The 17,182-nt window shown below is 41.4% G+C and overlaps 1 protein-coding gene across 1 annotated transcript in view; it reads left to right on the forward strand.

Annotated features, from left to right (window-relative positions):
- Positions 1-17,182, forward strand: part of WARS2 (tryptophanyl tRNA synthetase 2, mitochondrial) — a 90,647-nt gene that overhangs the window by 27,649 nt on the left and 45,816 nt on the right. The window contains exon 2 of the mRNA XM_032768228.1: positions 5,815-6,072. Coding sequence (XP_032624119.1) covers positions 5,815-6,072 — 258 coding nt within the window. The remainder of the gene's footprint in view (positions 1-5,814; positions 6,073-17,182) is intronic.

Genomic DNA, 17,182 nt, shown 5'->3' on the forward strand with positions numbered 1-17,182 from the left:
TCCCCTCCACTTTTCCACCCCACAAGCCCCACTCTTTTCTCAGGCTCCCTCCACTACTTCTACCTAGTGCACCCATGCTAACCCATCCAGGCCTCCACCAACAACATCCCCACTCCCACGGTGCTTTCCTAGTCTTCAGATATCAGCTTTAGATCTCTGAAGGTTAATATGTACCAGTGGTGCTAGTGATAATCCAGGATACATGAAAACATAAATACTTCTTGATACTGACCTATTTTTTTAAAAAAAGGCTGGGAAATTCCTACACGGCTTTAATTTCGAAGTAAAGACTACATAATCTCTCAGTGCAAATCACAAAAACCCAGAATTAGGAGTTAAGTCATTCTAGACTCCACTTCAGATTCAGCCACCTCTCTTCCACTGCCCACAGACCAAGTGCAGCTATGGCTTCAGCTGTGAACACACTATGCCGATCTGCACACATACAGATTTCATGTAATGACTCCATCACATACATTTCTGGACAATCATAAGCTGGTATTTCACGTAAGAATTGTACTTGCCTCGCAGGAGAAAATCATAGAATCACAGAAATGTACAACTGGAAAGGACCTTGAGAGGTCATCTACTCCATCTCCCCTCGCTGAGGCAGGATGTTTGTCTAATAAATAAAAACTATGACAGTAACTAATGTGTGTTTTAACTGTCCTATTCATGCAGGCTTTCCTAAACTTGATAGATAAACAAGTCTCTTGGACACCATTCACAACCTAACACCATTTCTCTCTCACTTTTGCACACAATACAAAACCAGGTACAGAACTATGTACAGGATGACTTAGAAAGCCTCAGGAGTCCTGCATTAATGATCCAAACACATAGAAATATAACTAGTAAACATGGGAAGAGTTAAGACTGCCTGTTCCTTTGTCGATCATTGCCCCAGGGATTTCATATGATTTGATAATGGGAGAAGAGATGTGAGCTGCGGGATGGCAGATAAGAGACGAAGAGTCTACAAGACAAAAATTCCCCACCAAAAATTCAGCTTTTAAGAGAAACCAGTCCTGGAAAACTTCAGTCCAATAGCTGAGAATTGTGCCAACTTCTGAATGAATGAAAAGAGGGCCACAATGGAAACAGTACTTGTGTTACCAGAGACTAGTGGTGGTGGGGAGCTGACCCACAGCAGGCTCAAACAAGGTTTCGTCATGCTAAGGATAGGTAATAGCAAAACCCCACAACCCTGGCTACCCCTGAGTAGTGTTGCACTACTACATAATGTTTATAATCCCCATTTGAGGTCATTTGATTGTGGGGTTCTACAGGTATAAGCCCTGCAAAAAATAGCCACAACCAGGAACACAATTTCACTGTAACACAGTTGTCCTTTGCTCCAAGTATTGCATGTGAGTTGGGTTATAAGAGAGGGGAGGAAGGAAGGGAAATAGAAGCATTTATATACCCAGAGTGAAGACTTTAGGAAGATGTGGTTCTTGCTTGTGCTGGGGAGGCCATGGCACAGTAGTCAGGGAGGGGCCAGGTAGGAGGGGGGAACACATTGCCTGGGTCAATGGCATGGCTGGAGAAGTGTGCAGAAGCATGGCTGATGGGGCCAGAGGGGTGGGAGGACAGGCTGACTGAGCATGCTAATTGTAAGACATGATATGTACAACTGTCTAAATGACTTCTAACTCCTACCAACTATATGTCTAGGAAATTCAATGCCAAAAAATCCAGTGTTGCTTGGTGGCATGTCATCCCCTTGCAGACCATTGAGTTGAGCAAAATTCAAACTTTGGAAAACCAGGAAATACAGAGTTCATAGATTCTAAGGCCAGAAGGGACCTTTATGATTATCTAGCCTGACCTCAGTTAAGGTTGCCCGTAATCAGGTCAGCCTTTCTCAAGGGGACTACTTACCACTAAACAACATTAATTCTGCACGAACGTAGTTTTTTGCCATTGATACATTATTTTAACTTTAGCAAAGTGTCTTGGGGTGAAATGTGTTGTGTAAACATAAAATATTAGAGTGGTGCAATTGGGCAGAGTGTACTGTAACATCAGAATAATTGTTTTACTGGCAGGTCTCCCAGGAAACTGATTTAATGGTATTTGGAACAGAGTCTGCTAGTATAGAGTAGTTTAATTATGACCAGGTGTTAAAGATTGCAGACAAAGCTCTGTTAGAAGTCCTGTATTTGCTCGCTCTAACTTTACGTAAGAAAATTGACTTGACCTGAAGAGTAGTAGTCTATTCTGAAGGCAAAGGAGAATCTTTTTAGCAAAAAGTAGGAAGAAAATTGGTTATGGTTGTCACTGGTGTCTAATGTGGGTCACAACTGTGAGTGCCAATATTAGGTCAGACTGTCAAAACTTGGCAGACACCTCCAAAATGGTTCTATAGTTAGATTTAACCAAACCAGCAGTATATGCCTGCTCCTGGGTCAGGGCTGATCTTCACTACGGGGAGATCGACAGCAGGGGTTGATTTAGTGGGTCTAGGGAAGACCTGCTAAATTGTAGTGTTCTCTGGTCAACCCTGGTATTCCAGCTCCCCAAAAAGAGTAAGGTAAGTCGATGGGAGAGTGTCTCTCATCGACGCAGCACACTGAAGACACTGGGGTGATTTGACCTAAGCTACATCAACTCCAGCTACGTTATTCACGTAGCTGAAGTAGCATAACTTAGGTCGACTTACTCCATTAGTGAAGACAAACCCTCCCTTTATTAGCTAATCATAAAGCCAGTGACAATCCTCTAAGCTTTCAAGCCTCAACGCAGACAGACTAGACTACTGTGATGAAAGGTTATTAAAACGAATAATCACCAGGCATCAAGTTCTGGCTCCAAAGAACTAGTCACTTACCACCAGGTCAAGACAACGCTGCCAGCCAATCACTTTAGTAAAATTAACTAAAGTTTTATTAGCTAAGAAAAGAAATGAGTTATTTCAGAGGTTTAAATCAGGTAAAATACATTACAGATGATTTAGTTTGTCAATCCAAAATTGTAGCAGAGATGTTATATCTGCTAGTTTTCTATAAGTCTACGGTTTACCCAAATAACATTGGGGACCTCAGTCCTTTGTTCAGAATTTCCTTTGTCAGACTTCAGCAGTCCAGAGATGTGGTGGGAAAGAGGGGGTCAGGAGCCTTTGTTCTCGCCTTTTATATCTTGACCCCTCTCCTGGAAAAGTCCTGGCTGTATCATGGAGTCAGATGGCGCCAGTGCTTATGTGCTGGCTCATACAGCTCCACTGTCTACCAGCTGGGCCAAGAGTTCTTCTATGAATTGCAAATTTTGCTTCTACCTTCTGCGTGGAACGTGCTGCTTAAGGTGTCTTCAGAGATGACATGTAGAGGCTTTTGTTTATTGCTCCTTTGTTATTCCTGAAGGGCAAACCTGTGGACGTTTCCTAGACTCAGATGTTTGAGTTGCAAACACCTAGCCAAAATTTCATAACTACGTACACAGTGTTGATACACACATTATAACAAGATACTTGTACACAGCAAATTAGAACTTTTCCAGTGATACCTCAGAAAGCATACTTTGTATAAGAATTATCACAATTTTGTAAAGTGGTGACCATATTCGTATTATAGACAGTCATCTTCCCCTTTATACAGCATCACAATGTTCTTTTGAATTGCTGGTCATTTAAAAAAAAAAAAACACTACCAATTTGAAATGCTACCTAAAATTTTGTATTTCATTATGCCCATCTAGATTAGTAATGAGTTCTTAAAGGGACACAGTCAATTTGAAAGCTAGTGAATTAAAAAAATAATTTCAGGTTTTACACTTGCCCGAGAGTATCCCCGTTATTTTTTGTGGTTTTACAATGACATTTTTTCCCTAAAAAAAAAAAGACCTCCCACAAATGGGAAGCTCACCATCTAACTAGTCATCAAATCCTCAAAGTAAAACTGGGGGAAAAAAATCCTTATCTTAGTTATAGGAATCTTAGATTTTACTTGTAACAATAGTAGATAATCACGCTTCTGTTTGAAAGATTTTTTTTAAGTTGATGTCCTTTTAACATGTAAACTTCCTGTGTTAGGAATAACCTTTATAGTGGTTCCATAGTTAAGATTGAAAACAAGGTTACACTTGCACTCCCTTAATTTTACAAAAAGTATTTTCACATGACATTGTTTAAATATTTTCAAAGTACAGAGGAATTTTTTTGGTAAGTTTGGAGGTAATTGATGGAACCCTGCCAGCTTCAGTTTCTGAGGGTACATCTATAGTGCAAAAGAAGAAAAAATGTGGACGCAAGTTACAGAGCCCAGGACTACAGATTTGGTCTTGCGTTACAGCACTACTAATAGTGCTGGGAATGTTTCTGCTTGGGCTGGAGCTCAGTCTCTGAAACTCAACAGTCAGGGTGGGTGTCAGAGGCCAGGCTTCGCCCTGAGTGGGAACATCTCTGTAGACCTAGGCTCTAAGACTTGCTGCCACTGGGAGTTTTTTGCAGTGTAGATGTGCCCGAGAGAATGATCAGTCTGAGAGCCAGGACAGAGGAAAATGAACTTTCCAAAAATGTTAGTTGTCATTTACCCAAACTGTGTATATTAACTCTTTTTTTAATTTTTCTGTTAGAACACAGCTGTCAATATTTTCCCATCAATAGGGATAAACCTTTTATGGTCACTGGAATGAGAAGTCAGTTTCTTTTGATACTTTGAACACTTTGAGGAGAAATGTCTGGAATTCCCTTCACTGTCATCCTGAGCTTCTATATCAGTACGATTAATATGCTAAAAGAAAAATTTAAGTAACAGATCCAGAGCAAAAATGTAGTCCCTTGCCTCTGTTGAAAAGTAGTCGTTACAGAATTCAATTTCAGCCAGTGCATTTGTTTGTACATGTAATTTGACTGTTTAAAATTATTCTAGATTTCAATATTTATTTGAGGTAAACAATAGGAAGTTTTAATGACTGATCACACTGTTTCTGGACAATCATGAGCCAGGATATCTTTCTTTTCTGTAACAATTATACTTATCTTGCAGGAGGAAATGATAGAATCATAGACATCTAGGGCTGGAAATAGATCTCAAGACCTTATCTATTCCTGCCAGACCCCTGCACTGAGCAGTACCAAGTACATCTAGTCCATCCCTGACAGGTGTTTGTTTAACCTGTTCTTTTAAAGATCAACTGTGATGGGGATTCCACAGCCTCCCTTGATAAACTATTCCAGTGCTTTTTATCCGTGTCTTTCTTAAAGTGTGGTGCCCAAAACTGGACTAATGCCAGTTACAGCAGAACAGTTACCTCCCATATCTTACATATGGCAGTCCTATTATAGTTCCAGAACTATGTATCTTTTTCTCAGTTGCATCACACTGTTGACTTGTCTTCAATTTGTGATCTACAATGATCCTTTTCAGCAGTACTACTGCTTTTTTCCTATTTTGTATTTGTGCATTTGAATTTTTTTCCTTCGTAAGTGTAGTACCTTATTGTCTTTATTAAATTTTATCCTGGTGGTTTCAGATCTATTAACCAATTTGTCAAGATCATTTTGAATTCTGATCCTCTCCTCCAAAGTGCTTGCAACTCCTCCCAGCTAGGTATCATCCGCAAATTTTATAAGTGTTCTCTTCACTCCATTATTGAAGTCAGTGATGAAAATATTTAATACCAGGCCCAGGACAGATCCCTGCAGGTCTCCATCACATACATTCTTCCAGTTTGACAGCAAACACTGCAAAATGAAGAGTAGGAGGAAATGGGTAGATGAGGCATAACCAATGTCTGAAAAACACTGACAGCCACAAGTGAAAGAAGCTATGAAAGAGCAATGATGGTATAAATTATTAAATGTTTTCTTTACAGAATAGCGGCATGGATCGAATTTTCTCAGGTATTCAGCCAACTGGGAAGCTCCACCTTGGCAACTACTGTGGAGCCATCCAGAACTGGGTGAGGTTTCAGGAAGAGTACAACTCTGTGTTATACAGCATTGTAGATCTGCACGCTCTCACAGTACCACGGGAGCCAGCGGTCTTGCGTCAGAGCATCCTGGATACCACTGCCACTCTCCTCGCCTGTGGTATCAATCCAGAGAAGTGCCTCCTTTTTCAGCAGTCACAGGTCAGTGTCCCAGTTATTTAAAACTTGATTCTCAGACATGGCTATCTGGTGTTCCCCTGCAGTTTTCTGAGCACACATAGCAATGTGCAAGTCCGTTATTCTTTTGTGCTGACTGTCCTAGAAATTCTTAGCAGTGTTAGAGTCCAAACTCCTGCCTTAACTAACTCTCTGCAAAGGTCAAAGATTTGTTCACAAAGTCCATCCTGGGATACATATATTTCCCAAACAGCCTAGGACTTTGTGAATCTGAAGTCACACTTATTAGGAAACAGTGAGTCTTGGTAGCAAAAGTGGAAGCTTGTAGTGTGGAAGGGCAGAGTCCACTCTTGCAACCACCAGTGGAGCTACAGAGGTGCTGAACAGAGGGTCTGAATTTTACCAGCTGGAGACAAGTCCTAATTTTCATTATTTTCCTCCTTGAATTTGGTTCTTGTCCATGGTTTGTCTGGAGTTTCCTGTGCATCTGTCAAACAAAAGCGCTGCAGAATACAAACCTTAGAGAATTCCTTAATTCCCTGCCCTTTTGAGTGAGATTCTCAAATAGGATAGATTTCATATAACCTTCCTTCACTAGTACTACTGTGACTACCAAGGCCTGCTCTACATTAGAAAATTCCACTGGCTTAACTAAATGGATATTAAATCCCTCCAGTTAACCCAGTGAAATGTTCTAATGTAGATGCACTTAAACCAGTCCAACTTTTGACTAAACCTATTTATTTCTATTTGAGAAATTATCTCATGGTTTAAACTGGCTGAACCCTTGCTTAAGTGCAGTGGGGCTGGCACCAAATTAACTAGGTTGATTTAAATTGGTGATGCAACTTTCTAATATAGATATGGATAAACTCTGGTCCTTTTGATCCTAAACATGCTAGCCTGCCTGTTTATAATATCTGGCATCCCTCACAAAGGTATTTATGCAGATAATCACCTTCCTAGAGAGACTATTGTCTGTCTATTAAATGTCCACTGTGTGTTAGTCATTCTCTTATTCAGAGATTGTTAACCTTTTTCTTTCTGAGATCCCCTGCCCCCCCTTGTCCCTCTCTCACAAACTATAAAAACTCCACGGCCTACCTGTGCCACGATAACTTATTTTCTGCATGTAAAGCCAGGGCCAGCATTAGGGGGTAGCAAGCAGGGCAGCTGCTTGGGGCCCTATGCCACAGGGGTCCCTGCGAAGCTACATTGCTTAGGCTTCAGCTTCAGCCCTGGGTGGCAGGGCTCAGGGCCCCAGGCTTGAGACCCATGCAGCGGGACTGGCCTTGCTTGGTCGACCCCCTGAAACCTGCTCACAGCCCTCCAAGACTCTGGTTGAGAACCACTGCTCTAGTTACCCTCTTTTGGTAAACCAGTTCAGAGGTTCCTTTTTTTCTTCTTCCTGGTGTGTTTATTTTGTATTAGTTAACTTTTCAACCCGCATTTACAGCATACCATGCTCTAGAAATTTGTCTACACACATTTTTTAACTTTCATTAATTGACCGTTAACTAGCTCAAGTTAGCTAACACATTTGTTCATCCTAGTCTGAACAAGTCTTCAGGCAGTTTTGTGGAATGTCAGTATATACATATATGTTTGCCAGCTAAGTCAAATGTAAAGTTGCCTCCAGTGTAGACCTACCCTGGGTGAATGTTATCAGAAATAAGTTTTGGATGCTAAATAGGTTCAGATGTTTTCTGTCCCTGACCATAGGTGTTGACCAAGAGATATCTCACTGTCTTTTTTGAGGCAGGTATTATGTTTTGCCCATAATTCCTTTTTACCAGTATTTCTCCTTTATAGGAAATTTGAATTATTGACAGATCAGAAACCAGTCTGTCACAAGCCTTCATTTCGCCCAAGTGATTGTATGCATCATAGCTGAGTTCTTTTGGGAAGCCAGTGTAGCCTCTAATTAAATTGGATTCATCTGTGTTAAACCCCAGTGTCTCTAGTGAGTGATTCCAGCTCCTGTGTAGCTACAGTTTTATAACTTGTAATACAAACAAGATTTCTTAATTGTAACTGTTTTTCATAGAATCATAGAATAACAGGGTTGGAGGGGACCTCAGGAGGTCATGTAGTCCAACTCCCTGCTTAAAGTAGGACCAGTCCCTAACTAAATCATCCCAGCCAGGGCTTTGTGAAGCCTGATCTTAAAAACCTCTAAGGAAGGAGATTCTACCACCTCCCTAGGTAACCCATTCCAGTGCTTCACCACCCTCCTAGTGAAAACGTTTTTCCTAATATCCAGCCTAAATCTCCCACATTGCAACTTGAGACCATTACTCCTTGTTCTGTCATCTGGTACCACTGAGAACATGTCGTTAGATCCTTATCCTCTTCGACCCTCTTCCACGCGTAACTTGAAAGGCAAGCTTATCAATCTCCCCTCCATTCTTCTTCTTCCTGCAGACTAAATTCAGGTCCCTCAAGCCTCTCCTCCTAAGTCATATAGCTCAGCCCCCCCTAATCATTTTTGTGCCCTCCACGGGACTCTTTCCAATTTTCCACCTCCGTCTTGTAGTTGGGGCCCAAATTGGACACAGTACTCCAGATGAGGCCTCACCCAATGCCGACATAGAGGGGAATGATCACATCCCACGACCTCTGGCATGCTCTACTATACAGCCAAATGGCTTGGCCTTCTTGGCAACAGGCGGCACACTGTGGACTTGATTATCCAGCTTCTTCATCCACTGAATCCCTAGGTCCTTTCTGCAGAACTGGCTGCCTAGCCATTGGGTCCTAATCGTAGCAGTGCATGAGATTCTTCGGTCCAAGGCAGGACTCTGCACTTGCCTGTTGAAACTCATCAGATTCTTGGCCCAATCCTCTAATTTGTCTAGATCCCTCTGTATCCTATCCCTATCCTCCAGCCAATCAACCACTCCTCCAGTTTATGTCATCTGCAAACTTGCTGATGTGCAATCCACGCAACTCCGATCCAGATATAAAGAAGATACTGAACAAACCGGCCCCAGTTGGACCCTGGATGGACTCCGCTTGATACCGGTGCAACTAGACATGAGCCATTGACACTACCCGTAGCCCAACGATCTAGCCAGCTTTCTGTCTACCTCATAGTCCATTCATCCAGCCCATACTTCTTTACTTCTGGCAAGTAATACTGTGGGAGGACCATATCAAAAGCTCGCTAAAGTCAAGGACAACACGTCCACGCTTTCTCTCATCGACAGAGCCAGTTATCTTGGCATAAAGCAATTAGTTAGTCAGGCATGACTTGTCCTTGTGAATCCAGCTAACTATTCCTGATACTTTCCTCCTCTGATGCTAAGAATTGATTCATTGAGACCTGCTCCGATTTCCAGGGACGAGGTGAGGCGACTGACCTGTAGTCCCGCATCCTCCTCTCCCTTTAAAAGCTGCATAACAGTAGCCTTTCAAGTCATCTTGGAACCTCCCCGATCGCCAGAAAGTTACAAAAATAAGTTCCATGGCCTGCAATCACATCCGCCACGCTTTAGCACCTCAGATGAAGGCAACACCATGGACTGTGCTCGTTCAGCTTTCTAAGAGTCCTGAACCACTCCTTTCTCACAGAAGGCGCTCGCTCCTCCCCATACTGGGCGCCCAGTGCAGCAGTCTGGGAGCTGACCTTGTTTGTCAAGACAGAGGCAAAAAAAGCATTAAGTACATTAGCTTTTTCCACATCCTCTGTCACTAGGTTGCCTCCCTCATTCAGTAAGGGGCCCACACTTTCCTTGACTTTCTTTTTGTTGCTAACGTACCTGAAGAAACCCTTTTTGTTACTCTTAACATCACTTGCTAGCTGCAACTCCAAGTGTGATTTGGCCTTCCTGATTTCACTCCTGCATGCCTGAGCAATATTTTTATACTCCCTGTTCATTTGTCCAATCTTCCACTTCTTGTAAGCTTCTTTTTTGTGTTTAAGATCAGCAAGTATTTCATTGTTAAGCTATATTTACTTTTCTTTCTACACATCTGGATGGTTTGTTCCTGCAACCTCAATAAGGATTCTTTAAAATACAGCGAGCTGTCCTGGACTCCTTTTCCCCCTTATGTTTGTGGTCACTGTATTTGTTCTTCGTGTACTCATAGGGTGCCCCAACTTAAAAGAATTGCTAAGGGTGATTTTCACCCTGTTGATTTTAAAACTGTAGCAACACAGGAACCAGGCTCACTCACTGGGGACACTGTGGTTTAACACAGAACTATGAATTCAACTATCAATTCAATGTATTGACAAGTATTTTTGAGTGATGAGTGTGTATTAGGTATATAAGCAAGGTAAGGCTGTAATGCAAGGCCTACAGGCTAAGATCTGTAAGATTTCAACTTAGCCATACAAGGCCTGTGGCCAAAGGAGGCTTGACAGAAGTAGGTGACCCAGGAATAACCCTATGCCAGTAAAGCTACAACAGTTTACATACTTTTTTCTCAGTCTTTAGATTTAAACTTAAAGCCGGTTCAGTGTTCTCTTGATCTCAAATGTAAAGCAACTGGGATTTTGTTTGCAAAACGTTCCCGTTCACATTTTTATATTTTGTATGAATTTTTGACATGACTCTCCATGTCAGACTCCTAAATTTGGAAACAGGTGTAAGAATGTTACCTACAGAGCTATAAAGGTGAAATTTTAAACCAATACATTTTTTATCTTTTCTCCTTTATAATAAAGATGACTTCATAATGTTTTAAGGGTTGTTTGTATTATTTACATTAAAAAATGAATATTGTGTCCTGTCTTCTAACATTTTATTAGAAGACTTGGGCAGCAACTTGATGATTGGGTTGATGATGTCACAGGAGTCTGAAAGTTGAGCTAATGTGGTCCAGTTTGCCTTGAACCAAGCCTTAAAATGTAATGGAAAGATTCCCTTGACTTCAGCGAGTGTCTAAATAAGGCTTCTAGTCTCTAGCTGATGGTGGAAGGCTTTATGCGTCTTGCACAGTATAAGCAATACAGAAGTTGATTCTTTCAAAATGCCTTGAGAAGGCAATTTCTTAGTACAGTCTGTGAGACACTGACTATCCTGAGCTCCCTTTGCCATCCTTAGGGGTTTAGGATGCTCTGTACCTTGCAGGATCAGGCCCTTAGTTTTTAGTGTTCTCTTAGTCGCTATAGAGATTATACACTACAGACTATCCATTATATTCCATTTATCATTAAGCCAAATTATAATTGACACACAACAGCTTGCATCCATTTTGGGGTATGAAATTCAAGAAAATTGTAATTGTTATTATAGAGCCATGGTACAGAGTCAGCATCTTAATAGGAACCTCTGGATTTCAAGAACATTTAACATTGACAAGGAAACATTCTCAGACATAAAGTTACTGCCAGCGGTGACTCTTCACATTATGCAGTGAGTAGACTGGCCTCAGTTAAATTGGCTCTGGTACCTTTGACCTTTGCTATTAATATGCTCCAATTATCCACTGATGGAAAAATGTTCAAAGTTACCAATGCACTGTTATCTAGGGCTTGTCTATGCTAGTGATCTCAGTAATTCCTAACAGAAGTAGAGGGACAGAACAGTTGAAGCACAAACAATTAGCTGTATCTGGACGTGCTGAATCACATTTTGAAACATTGCAGTTTTGCCTATGGCCCTGCTACTGATGTTCAAAACTGTTTTGATTGCAGTGCTCTTTGAGAAGTAAGTACCTGTTCTACAGCTGCCAGCACAGTTCTCAGAAGCAGTGGATTCTGGGAGATTTTAAAATTCTATCGGAACACTGACAGACAGTAAGAGAGAGAGTTGTAGTAAGAAGAGGCCCTGAGATATAAACCTTAGTATCAAAGGCCCAGTCTGAGGCCTGAGCTAAAGTAATGGTCAAGACTTTGCTAACATAAAGCAAAGTTAAGCTGTGAGTAGAGGAGGCCCTGCTCACAGAAGCTGGCAAAAAAAAGGGCTAGTTAGGGGCTTATTCCTCACCCTCTCACTTCCCTGGTCCTTCTGCATGAACAGGAGCAACAATACCCAAAGTCCAAAGCGCAAACAATCGATGTTATGCTTTCCACAGCATGATTTCAATTCTTCCTTAGTGTCCCCTCCCAGCTCTGACACCACAGAGCCTTGCCTGTGTCCCTGTTCCTGTCCCATTCCCCTTTACAAAATGATCCTCTCCCCCATCCCCAGTCCTGTTCCCATTCCCTCCCACTTCCTAAATTGATTTCAGACTAATAGCAAACATGAGTTTGCTTAGCTATTCTTAACAATCATTTACTGAAATTTAACTAACCAATCCTAACATATTGTAACATGGTATTTAACCAATTATACCCCACCACCTTAATGGTTACACCCACAAATTAATTAACAGTAGACAGAAACATTACAGAACCAAACAGAGACCATGCAAATAAACATACAAAAAAAATACAGAAGTGAGGATTTCACACTACATCTATACAGACATAAGGGTTCTCCAGCTAGTCTATGATAAGGAGTTCTGCAGACAGAGCTTTCAAATTGTTTCCTTTACATCTCTAGCTCTCCCTCTCTTGGAGGTGATAGAATATCAGGACAGGTTGTATTTCTAATAGCCAATAGCACCTTATTCATATGTGACTAGTTGGAATTGAGAGGGACCATACACTCCAGCTTATGGCGCCTAACTACATCTAGCGAGCCTAGCGTCACAGTAAGAGAAGGCCATTACACAGACAGTGATTTTGATTCTTTCTTTTATACCTCTATAACTAGCTAAGTGATAAGAATACACCTAAATTCTTTCTTTTATACCTCTATAACTAGCTAAGTGATAAGAATACACCTAAATTCTTAAAGTATAGGCCTGTGTAGACAGGCCTGAATATCTATATCCTAACACTGATGTTGCGTAAACATATATCCATATAGTGTATTGAAGTATAAAGACGGTACCAGGACACTCTAATACTGGAACATTCCACAGATAACAAGGAACAGGCCGACCCATCCCAATGACAGGGCCAAAAGGGTTATATGATGGATAGTGTTGTTTTGTTCGAATTAACATGTACAAGGTGAGAGGCGGCATCTTACTACGTAAAGGGGTTGCACCTTGCTACATAGAAGGATTGCACCTCAGTACGTCAGGACTGATGTGTAACTTGGTTGTACCTGTGTATAAGAATGCATCCCTGGGGCGCTGTCTTTGTCCAGCAGAGGGGGCAATGGAAAGTCCTGCCACTGACTGAGCTGAGGCATTGCCAGGGGGCACATACTCATAGTAAGTCCCCTCTAGATTTTACTCTATAGAACTGTCATTGTGCTTTGTTTGATAATAAACCTGGCCGAAGTGCCTTCGTACCTTACTAGACTCTGTGGTCATTGGGGGTTCTCTCGGGATCTGCTGTGTCAGCAATCTTCAAAGAGCTGGGGCAGCACACAGAGGGAACACGCACGCAGCCGAGTGGTATCAGCGCTGAGCAGAGCACCACACCAGTAGCATCTGACAACAAGCGTATTTGAGGTGTTTGTGCTATCCAGATTGGCACTAAATTGTTTAAACTGAAACAATATTTAGACTTGCTGAAAACAAATGGCATTTGGCAGTCTTGTAAATCTAGTGTTATACCTTTGTGTATGTTACAAGATGTACTACAAGTGTGTCACAAAAAAGACAAGGAGAATTCATAGTACTGACAAGATCATCATTACAGCCTGTTCTGTACCTGTGCAGATTCTAGTGTTCTCAATCTGAAAGCTTGAACTCCTAAATTCACTCATCAAGGAAGAAATAAAATTCAAGATTGGGTAAAATTAACATATGTCAGTGTAATAGCAGTGAATGGATTTTTTATAAAGAAATTAAGGCCAATATGTTGCTTAATATGAGGAAATTAAGGTCTACAAATGTGGGCTCCATTTGTGCACGTAAACACACATGCAGTTCATCCGCACATGAAAATCGAGGGTAGCTTTGGTGAAAACAGGTTTTGTGCATGAAGATTCTATCATTTGCATGTACAAGTGATAGTGTGTCAATGACATGGGTACAAATGGAGGCTGGGTTGAGACACTTAAATATTAGGCTTTATGCATGTAAGAAAGTTAGGTAGTATGCCTAGTTGTAATATAGGTATTGTTATATAAAAGCAAAATCTATGTAGGCTGACTAAGTAGTGACTTAAAAGGAGCCATAATGATAGTCTACAAGTATTTTAAATGTATAATTATCTAGAATCCCAAGTAATTATTTAGAGTGGTGCAAGGGAGTTCGGTATAACTAGCTGTGATAGATTGAAATCAAGCAAAGGACATTTTTTAAGATGACAGTCTAGAAAAACTTCCTAGTATAAAATCTGTTAGACACTAGAATAGAGTCTGGAGGAAAGAAATAAAAGTCCCACCATTATTTATGAACCAAGTACTAAGAATTACAGCCTGGCCATGTTAAGGGATATAAGAAGAAAACACAGGTCACAGAGGAGTAGTAAATATTCCTGTAAAACAAAAGTGCTTATTTCAGAATTTACACAACTTAATAAGACTTGCTGTGGAGTCTAGATGTAAATTAATGGCTGGATGACTTCCCTAGATGACAACGAATCATTGTCTAAGATATGGGATAGGATGTTGTTGTCCCTGGTATGTGCTTTTAGTGTCAATATGTGATGTGCTGTTTACTCTAAAACCAAATCATCTCAAAATATGCTTTCAGTAACATTCTTCTCCTGTTAGGCTAGAAGATATGTAATGTAGTAATGATGCATACCACGTATGATGGAAGTGCCATAAGAAAGATTAAATATAATTGTAGAAAATGGATTTTTTGTCGTTGATAACTTTGTTAGGGCTTGAAGTGAGAGGTATATGTGAAATGAAAGACAACTGTCCCCTCTTTCTGCATTAGAATAAAAGTGCAAAAAGAACAGGAGTCCTTGTGGCACCTTAGAGACTAACAAATTTATTTCAGCATGAGCTTTCGTGAGCTACAGCTCACTTCTTTGGATGCATAGAATGGAACACACAGACAGGAGATATTTGTACATACAGAGAACATGAAAAGGTGGAAGTATGCATACTAACAGCAAGTGTCTAATCAATTGAGATGAGCTGTCGTCAGCAGGAGAAAAAAAACTTTTGAAGTCATAATTAAGATGACCCATAGAAGGTGTGAGGAGAACTTAACGTAGGGAAATAGATTCAGTTAGTGTAATGACCCAACCATTCCCAGTCTCTGTTTAGGCCTGAGTTAATTGTATCTAATTTGCGTATTAATTACAGTTCAGCAGTCTCTCTTTGGAGTCTGTTTTTGAAGTTTTTTTGTTGCAAAATTGCCACCTTCAAGTCTGTCACTGAGTGGTTAGAGAAGTTAAAGTGTTCTCCCACTGGTTTTTGAATGTTATGATTCCTGATGTCAGATTTGTGTCCATTTATTCTTTTGCGTAGAGACTGTCCGGTTTGGCCAATGTACATGGCACAGGGGCATTGCTGGCACATGATGGCATATATCACGTTAGTAGATGTCAGGTGAACGAGCCCCTGATGGCGTGGCTGATGTGATTAGGTCCTATGATGGTGTCACTTGAATAGATATGTGGACAGAGCTGGCATTGGGCTTTGTTGCAAGGAATGTTCCTGGGGTTAGTGTTTATGGTTGTATGGTGTGCGGTCCGGTAGTATTGCGTTCAGGTTGGGAGGCTTCTATAAGCGAGACTGCCTGTCCCAAGACTGTGAGAGTGAGTGATCATCCTTAAGGAAGGTTGGTAAATCTTTGAGATAGCGGCTGAGAGGTTTTAGTGGGGCTGTGGGTGGTAGGTGGCGTTCGTTATTTTCTTTTTGAGACCTGCCTGTAGGTGGGCTTCTGGACTCTTCTGCTCTGTCAATCTGTGTTTTTACTTCAGCAGTGTGGATATTTGTAGTTTTAAGAATGCTGATAGAGAACTTGTAGGGTTACCTCTGTGTAGGGGAGACAATTACTTGGTATCTAGAGCTTGCTGTTAAACAATGATGCTTGGTATGTGTCCTGGAGGGAAGCTGGAGCATGTAGGATAATGAATCATCAGTGGTGTTCCGGTTTGTAGGGTGTGGTGTATGATGACCATTCCTTATTAGACACGCATATCTAGGAAATGGAACGCTTGTGTGGATTGGTTAGACTGAGTTGTAGGGTGGGATGAAATTGTTAAAATCACGTGGAAGTCCTCGAGGGCTCTTTCGCAGATGATGAAGATGGTCATCAGTGTGGCAAGTTAGAAGAGGGACATTAGAGAACAGAGCTAAGGGAAGCGTTGTCTAAGTCAGCATAAAAATGTGGCATACTGTTGGCCATTGCAGGCACCCATAGGCAGTGCCACTGCTGAAGGTACTATATTGTCCCCAAATGTGAAAAAGTTTGGTGAGGACAAAGGTCACAAAGTTTCAGCCACCAGGGTTAGCCATGAATTATCGAGGATACAATGCCTGATGGCTTGTATCCATCTTGTTGGAATTTTGTGGTATAGGGCTCCACATCCAAGTGGCCATGAGGTGTTTTCGGAAGATTCACCAGATGACTGTAGTTTCCTCAGTAATCATGGTGTCGTGAAGGTAGCTGGATGTGTTAGCATAGGGCCTGAGGAGAGAGTCCACATAGCCAGACAATCCTGCTGTTAAGGTGCCAATGCTTGAGATGATGTGGCGTCCAGGATTTCCAGGTTTATGGATCTTGGGTAGCAAATAGAATACACCTGGTCGGGGTTCTAGGTATGTGTCTGTACGGATCTGTTCCTGTGCTTTCTCAGGGAATTTTTTGAGCAGATGGTATAGTTTCTTTGCTCTTTGTAGGACTAGTTTCTCCTTCGGTTTGTAAGGATGGAGCCTGCTTTCTCTGTGCCTTGTTGTGATGGGCATTCTTGGTGACTAGGGTTATAGACACTTCCACCTCAGGGCATTGCTATCTTTTGCTATGATTTTGGAATATCCGGACCATTAATGGGACAAAAATTTCTGCCCTCCTCATAAAGGTGAAAAGCTGTCTAAGGGGTAAAGCAATGCTAACTCCTAGAAATGCCCTCTCTCATAACAACCGAATCTGATGTAAAACCCTGCCCTGATTCTTCTCCAGAAGGAGCTTTTCCATATCTTCCTTTTCCTCTGTCTCCTCTTCTAGAGAATGGACTCCCATCGTGGGCAGCCCAATCCAGACAGGAACATATAAGTCA

This window comes from Chelonoidis abingdonii, chromosome 1, assembly GCF_003597395.2.
Source record: "Chelonoidis abingdonii isolate Lonesome George chromosome 1, CheloAbing_2.0, whole genome shotgun sequence".
In the NCBI taxonomy this organism is placed as follows: domain Eukaryota; kingdom Metazoa; phylum Chordata; order Testudines; family Testudinidae; genus Chelonoidis; species Chelonoidis abingdonii.